This window comes from Physeter macrocephalus, chromosome 5 (assembly GCF_002837175.3).
Source record: "Physeter macrocephalus isolate SW-GA chromosome 5, ASM283717v5, whole genome shotgun sequence".
Classification (NCBI taxonomy): Eukaryota; Metazoa; Chordata; class Mammalia; order Artiodactyla; family Physeteridae; genus Physeter; species Physeter macrocephalus.
Genome location: NC_041218.1, coordinates 2,941,624 through 2,948,734, shown reverse-complemented (window position 1 = coordinate 2,948,734; position 7,111 = coordinate 2,941,624). Strand labels below are relative to the sequence as shown.

Genomic DNA, 7,111 nt, shown 5'->3' with positions numbered 1-7,111 from the left:
CTTCTCTTGTTGCGGAGCACGGGCTCTAGGCACGCGGGCTTCAGTAGTTGCGGCTCGTGGGCTCAGTAGTTGCGGCTCGTGGGCTCTAGAGCGCAGGCTCAGTAGTTGTGGCGCACGGGCTTAGTTGCTCCGTGGCATGTGGGATCTTCCCGGACCAGGGCTCAAACCCGTGTCCCCTGCATTGGCAGGCGGATTCTTAACCACTTGTGCCACCAGGGAAACCCTCATATGGTGTTTTTAAAAACAAGACGTTTATTTGTGCCAGCTGAGACTGGCTTGGGAGAGCCAAATTTGAAGGCTGCTTGGCTGTTTCATAAAAATGGAAGTAATTTCAAAAAGGTAGAATTTGTAATGTGTTCCACCGGTTCCTGAGCCCAACTCATCCTTGCCTTCCACCCTTTTGTGATTCTGTGTGGATCTGCTTGCCAAAACGAAAAGACTCAACTGAAAAAACTTTCTTTCTCGACCCCTCATGAGCATCAGAGGACCTGGCTCTTCCCACACTCACAGTGGCCACAGTCTCGTGGTGCCCCTGGGCTGCTCCGTGGAGCCCTTTATGGTTCAGAGTAGAACGAGGCAGCTCTATGATCCCTTACGGCTCTGGGATTTTTATTTCAGGGCCATTTAGTTGAGGATCCCTAATAAGGCTTTTGAGATAAGCTGTCTTCAACCCCCGTGACTGTTCGTGGAGTTAAAACTGACAGCATTCGGGGCTTCCCTGGTGGCGCAGCGGTTGAGAGTCCGCCTGCCGATGCAGGGGACGCGGGTTCGTGCCCCGGTCCGGGAGGATCCCACGTGCCGCGGAGCGGCTGGGCCCGTGAGCCTGCGCGTCCGGAGCCTGTGCTCCGCAACGGGAGAGGCCACAGCGGTGAGAGGCCGCGTACCGCAAAAAAAACCCCACAAAGTTGACAGCATTCAGCCAGTTGGTTATAACTTCGGGAGACTGGGCTGATGCTGCCGTGCGTTTATGACGAAGGCTTTTAACCAGCTTTAATAAGTAAGGGTCTTTTTGATAGAGGTAGACACTACACGTCATGCACAAGTTCCTAATGCCTAGAAATGGATGAAGGTAACTTATTTTACAAGAGCGGCACAATCACACCCTTGGTCACGACGCTGAGTGAAGGTGGTTTTATCAGCGATCATTCCATCCTTGTCGTAGGCATTTTCGTTGTTTTAAACCTAACTTAAGATAGCTGGCATAATTGTAATTCTCCCTACTTAAGCTTTTTCTTCTTCTTCACTCTTTAAAGTTGGGGAAAGAACTTGTATTTGGACGTTACTGTTGTGTCTCGATACCGGAGGAGGGTGATGAACATCCCAGGTCATCGAAGGGAAACCACCCTCCCGGGTCTCTGAGCCCAGCGCTCCTGCCATACTTACGTCCGTGAACACTGAAACCCTTACGCCTGGATCCCAGCTGAAGGGGGAAATGGCAGGCCCTTTCCAGCTGAAGGAGCAGTCACAGCTGGTTTTACCGATTCCCCCTCTGGCTGCTGCATCCGGCGTGGGTCCTCGGAGCAGATGTGGCGGCGAGTGCCCGCTGCGGGCTGCCCCAAGGGAGAAAAAAGCTGAGTCCCTTTTCTCCAGGTTTCCAAACCCAGCGGAGGGCACAGTCAGTGGGAATGAAGGCAAAACGATCGCAGATCACGTCACAGCTGTGTTTCTGCCAGAAGTCAGGCGAGCGAATGAGGGAGACTTACTCCTATTATAGTTACTTGAGGCCTGAGATTGAGGAACCAGGTTCAAGTAGTTTTAAAGGATCGGTCAGTCGGGTTGGCAAAGGCGTGCAGCACTTGCTCCCACGGTAGGGAACAGGACAGGGGTGTGTAAAGGGACGGAAGTGGCGATTTCCGAGAAGGAGAACTGCAAGTCGTTTGGGGGTTTTTTCTCTTTTGCATTTTTACAATTTACAATGAAAACATTACAGCTGACCGTTGGAGAACACGTGGCTTGGGGCACCAGCCCTCCGAGAAGTTGAAAAATCCGAGTGTAACGTAGAGTCAGCCCTCTGCGTCCGTGGATTCAACCAACCACAGGCCACGCAGCGCTGTGGTATTTACTATTGAAAAAACTCCGCATGTAAGTGGAACCGTGCTATTCAAAGCCGTGTTGTTCAAGGGCCAGCTGTACTTGTATAACTAGAAGCACGAAGGTGTGTACAGGAGTTTGTGACTGAGGTCTCTGCGGCGGATGGATGTGTGTCGGGAGGTGGGCAGACCTGCTGCTGTGCCCTGCTGAGATCGTTTACGTGGAGGTCACTGCAGGACTCTGGTCCCTGGGCTTCTGTGCCGTCTGTTTACTGGGAGCAGAGCCTTGGCCTTGGGTTGCGGATGACAAAGCGGCGAATCCGTCCGCCCAGAGCTCCCGGACTCCCATCCCTCCCCCAGCAGCCCCTCCCTGGGTCCGTCCGGACTGGTCTCTGCCTTCTTGTTTCTCTCTTCTTCCATCCTCCAAAGTATCTGTAAACGAATCTACCCTGAAAGCAGCAGAGAATCTTAATAAAAAGTCCACCTTCGTCCAACAGGAATTGCACAGCCTTCACATCCAATTCCGCTGACTCTTGAACCTTTCAACCTACCCCTCCTCTTAGCAAATCCTCCGTCCACTTCGGCTTGAACTGAGGATGCTGCCTTCCTTGCCACTCCCACGGGTTGGCAGACGGCCTTTCTAAAATATGCTGTTGCAGCAGTAAAAGACAAGTGCGTGAAGCCAAAATTGGATTTTTCATGAGAATAGAACTGGAAGTGTAGGGAATTAAATTTGCTTCAGATTACATCAGAGCTGAAGAATGAAAACTACATTTATAATAAGGTTTGTTTCAGAAAACTGTGACTCCCCATGACACTGAGTGTCCCTGCCCAGCTGCAGCCTTTCCCAGGACTTTTCGTTGGGTGGGCTTTCCCCACCAAGCAGCAACAGGTGGATGTGATGGGCTGGAGCGAGGACACTGCAGTAAAAGCATCTGCAGGTGTGGCTGCGACCCTCCTCCACCTGCCGGACCACTGCTGTTTCAGATCCCAGTCCCCTGGAGAAGGTCCCGTGGGCCTGGGCTGCGGGGACCCTAGCACGTAAGCCAGGGGCACTGAGGCTCGTGCATCCTAACACACTGGGGTGTGTGCCCTGCTGTTGTGTATTTGTGTCCAAGAATTGTTAAACTTATGTTTATTCTCTTTGGGGAGTCTTGAAAGTTTAGGCTGGGACGGAGTGGCACCTTGCTAGAATCTTTCTCACCCAAGAAAGTCTCTAAAAAGAGCAAGTTAAACATTTTCTTTTTAAAGAAGGAGTTAAAATACTTAAGCCAAGTCTTTCTTTCTTCAAAGAAAGGGAAAAAATTAACAGCTTATTTGTAAAAGTGAGCTTATTCTTTGTTAGGAATTTGAAAACTCATTTCCATCCTTAAAACCCAGGAAATGGCTCAGTGCCTTAGAAAGAGGATTGGTCAGCGCCGCCCGTTTCCTGTCCTCTGGCTGTGACTCTGGGCCCGTAGACGGAAGAGGGATCTGACGTGGTATTTGGGGGGGCAGCGGTTAAGAGTGAATTCTTGGTTTAAAACTTCACCACGTAAGGCTTTCGTGGCGAGACACGATTCGAGTGGAGACGACGAAGGTCTGAAGGTGGAGACCTTAGGTGGGCGCTGGCCAGCCAGCACAGTGACCAGGCTGCCCGAGTCCCATGCGAGTCCCGTGCGACGTGGCTCTGTTCCCTGAGGGGACCGTCCCAGCGCCTCTGCACCCCTCCCCCTCGCGCCTTCTCAGTTCCCGCCGCCCTTCAAAGAAACGTGGGTACCGCCAAGGGCAGCCATGCCCCAAACCTACAGGCTGGCTTTGCTGGAGTGTTAAATGGTCCGGGTGGCTTTTTCTTTGTGGTATTTGTTGCCAGCCCGCAGGTTTAAAAGTGAGTCCGTAGCATCATTTTATAGAATTTGTTTCTGTTGCTGTTTGTAGCTTAAAGTCTTTTCTCAAAAAAAGTAAGGCTTCCAGCTGCCACGGCGAAGAGCGTGGCCCTGCTTCCTGGGGCCCAGGCCCCGGACACCTGGTCACAGGCGCGCTTCCCTGGCACGTGGAATTCAGCGTGCCTTTCCTGTCGGCCATCCAGCGGCTGCTGGTGGTAACAACAACATCAATTAGCACTTCTGTTGCGCTCAAGGTGTTGTGCTAAATAGTTTCACTGCCAGCTGACTGAGTCCTGTAACAGCAGTCTGGAGGTGGGGACTGTTGTCAGCCCGCTTTAGAGATGGGGAAACCCAAACCCAGGAGGCCGACCACCTGCCTGAGTGGGTGCAGCGCAGGGCTGGGGCCGGGCGCCTCGGGAGCGTGCAGAGCTGCCCTTGCACAGCGCTCCCCTTGGCAGGCCGGCCGGCTGCTCAGCCGGAGGCCAGAACGTGTGCTGGGGCCCCGGCTCCGTGGCAGGAGGCGTGGAGGTCTCTCCTCACGCGGCCCCGTGACCTCAGGAAGGTCATCTGGTCTTGGATCTGCTCCTCCAGTGGAACACCTGTCCTCCGCTGAGGACCGACCAGGCCGGGCCTGGACGGCGGTGACAAGTGCAGGGTTCACCTCCCCGCGTTTCTGTGCAGGTCAGGGAGGAAGCGTGTGTAGAAACGGCTCCTGAGCTGTGCCACCCTCCACCTGGCCTGAGAGGGACGGGCCCTGTTTTCCAGGTGAAACTGCGGCTCCCAGCCCTCCCAGCCCTCCCAGCCCTCCCAGCCCTGGGCCGGGAGAGGACCGCCGTGGGCTTGTCGGAGCTTGTCTCCGCTGCTCCACATCTCTCGTCTCCATCACCTCATCCAACTCAAAGGGATTTTTTATCTTTCACTTTTTAGGATCGGCTTAATTGCTAATTAAAATACGTATAAATTTAGTGCTAATTTTCTCTCGCTCCTTTTTCTCTTTTTACGTGTAGGGTGTTCCTGAAAAGCCACACAGCGACTGAATCTTCAAACCCACTGATCCTGAAGAATGGCAAGATCTGGGAGAAAATCTGTGATACTGGATTGTGACAAAGATTCTCTTTCTTCCTCAATAATCTTTTTAGATTGGGCTGACTGTACAAGTGACTCCTGGCAAACAGTTCACCTGTTTTAGAGTAGCAGACTGGGAAGATGACCGCTTGTGCTGAGATGTCACCTTGCCTGACGGCATTCAGGCCTGGGTCTGCTCAGGAGGCACCAAGTGCAGGCCGGCCGGCTGCAGGGTCCCGAGGATTCGGTTTCATGTGTCATTAAAAGCAAGTTGCCATATTTCCAAGCCTTGAACTAAAGCCTAACTACCAGCTCTGGTTTTGTATCAGCGCCCAGGGGAGAGCTCGATGGTGCTTACAAAGATGAAGTGTGATAAAATAGGAATATTACTTATCCAAAAGATTTCTAAAATAGGGTTGTGTAAAAAAAAGAGAAGGGCAGGGGCGGCGAGCCTAGGGTGGCAGTGCCGGGCGCCCCGTCCCGCAGCTGCGCGTGTGTCCCAGCGTACGGCTGTGCTTTTCACTCCTCCGTGGAGTCGCAGGTAGACAATCTTACTGAGAGCCGAAGGCAATGAGAGGTCATCGTTCTGCACTGTGATGTGCTGCAATGTCCACCTCCGTATTTGTGCAGTTTATCCAGAATCCGTAATCATCTAGGAGGGGCACCTGCCTGCCGTGTGTCTCAGTCTCAGTGAGCCAGAATCGTGTGTTGTTTCTTTGATGCTCCAGAACAGAGATGACTGGTTTTTTTTCCACAGCCCTATGGGATTTGCAATCTGTGATTGCCTTGTAAAAAGAAGAGTGCGTATGTCACTGTATTAAACATTCGGTGTTTCTAAATACTCAAAGACGTGGTGAGCACAATGTATTCATTTAATGGCATAGACCATGTTTGTTAGACCCAGTTTGCAAGCACTGGGTCTTCAACTTCAAGTGCAATGTATATGAAAACCAACCTGAGCCTTGTATCCTCTTAAATATTTATTTTTTTAACGTATGAGGTGTTACAGAGGGTTCTCCATTTCAGTGCTGCATGGGGGCAAAGTTCAGCAACAGCCCCTCTCAGTTGTGCAGTTACTTCGTTGCTGTGCTCTCCACTGAGCCGGTCCTTTGAAATACTCCAGTTTTGTGCGTTTGGTAAACTTGTAATTTTTACTCACAAATTCACCTTTTTGTATTTTGCAATTTAAATGTTTTGGTTGTTTTACACTCTGTGAACACGGCTTGACGAAAAGACTCCTCCCCCTTGAGCAGCTGGCGGTCAGAGCCGCTGCCGGCAGCCGTGGGCTGTGCTCTCGGCTCCCCTCCCGTGATGGTCCTCGTTGCAGTTGGGTTTTGTTTTGAGGAAAATGTCCTGGAGTAAATTTTAGGTTACTGTAGCTAATTTGTTTTAGAGGAATTTTGTTTAAAAGAAAATAGGATCATTCTGAACTTTGCAATGACCCCCTTACACATTTTTCTGAAATCAAACAGCTATGTGAAAAGAGTTTCCAATGAGGCTATCAGCCTTTTATGAAAAACCAGAAGTTATTAGATGAGAGCAGGCATTGAATCTTTCAAATATACTTGATCATATGCACAGTGAGTATTTTTTTCTCTTAAACTGGAAATAAATCTATATCTGTTAGAAACAATGTAGCCAAAAGATGTGAATCTGAAGAATTTTGTTGCCAATACTTTATAGCAAGTATATGAACCAAAGTCATTTGAGTTTGTAAAAATGTAAAATAGTATGAACAAAATTTGCACTATACCAGGTTTGAACATCTAGTGAGATTCACATTCACACTAAGTTTTCAGCGTTGTGTTCTTTTGCATTCATTTTTTACTTTTATTAAAGGTTCAAAACCAACCATCGTATTTATGGGTTTTTCTTTAAAAAGCGGGGGCAATTCTCTCTGTAGGATATTCAGATTTGGAATGGAAGAATATTTTAGAGCTTTTCGAAATGTACTGAGGTTTCAACACAACCTCTTGGGAAAACTCTTTTTCTTCACGGTGGAAAGTGACACGTCGTTAGAGCCCAGTTTAACTTCCTCCTGCCCCTCCCACTGACCCTGGGAAGTCGGACGTCTTCTTGGGCCTTGCTCTGTCCTCGCCCAGGAATGCTACCCTCTCTCTCGGGGAGAGAGGGCCCTTTCTCCCTGTACTA

The 7,111-nt window shown here is 50.3% G+C and overlaps 1 protein-coding gene across 4 annotated transcripts in view; it reads left to right on the top strand.

Annotated features, from left to right (window-relative positions):
* INSIG1 (insulin induced gene 1) overlaps window positions 1–6,802 on the top strand; it is a 14,083-nt gene extending 7,281 nt beyond the window's left edge. Inside the window, exon 6 of one of the 4 annotated variants that reach the window (XM_055084725.1) lies at window positions 5,035–6,802. In XM_055084725.1, coding sequence (XP_054940700.1) covers window positions 5,035–5,118 — 84 coding nt within the window. In that variant the 3' untranslated portion in view covers window positions 5,119–6,802. Of the gene's footprint in view, window positions 1–4,902 lie in introns of all 4 variants that reach the window. The other 3 variants (XM_055084726.1, XM_028489524.2, XM_024131783.3) reach the window with 3 other exon arrangements.
* The last annotated feature ends 309 nt before the right edge of the window (window positions 6,803–7,111 follow it).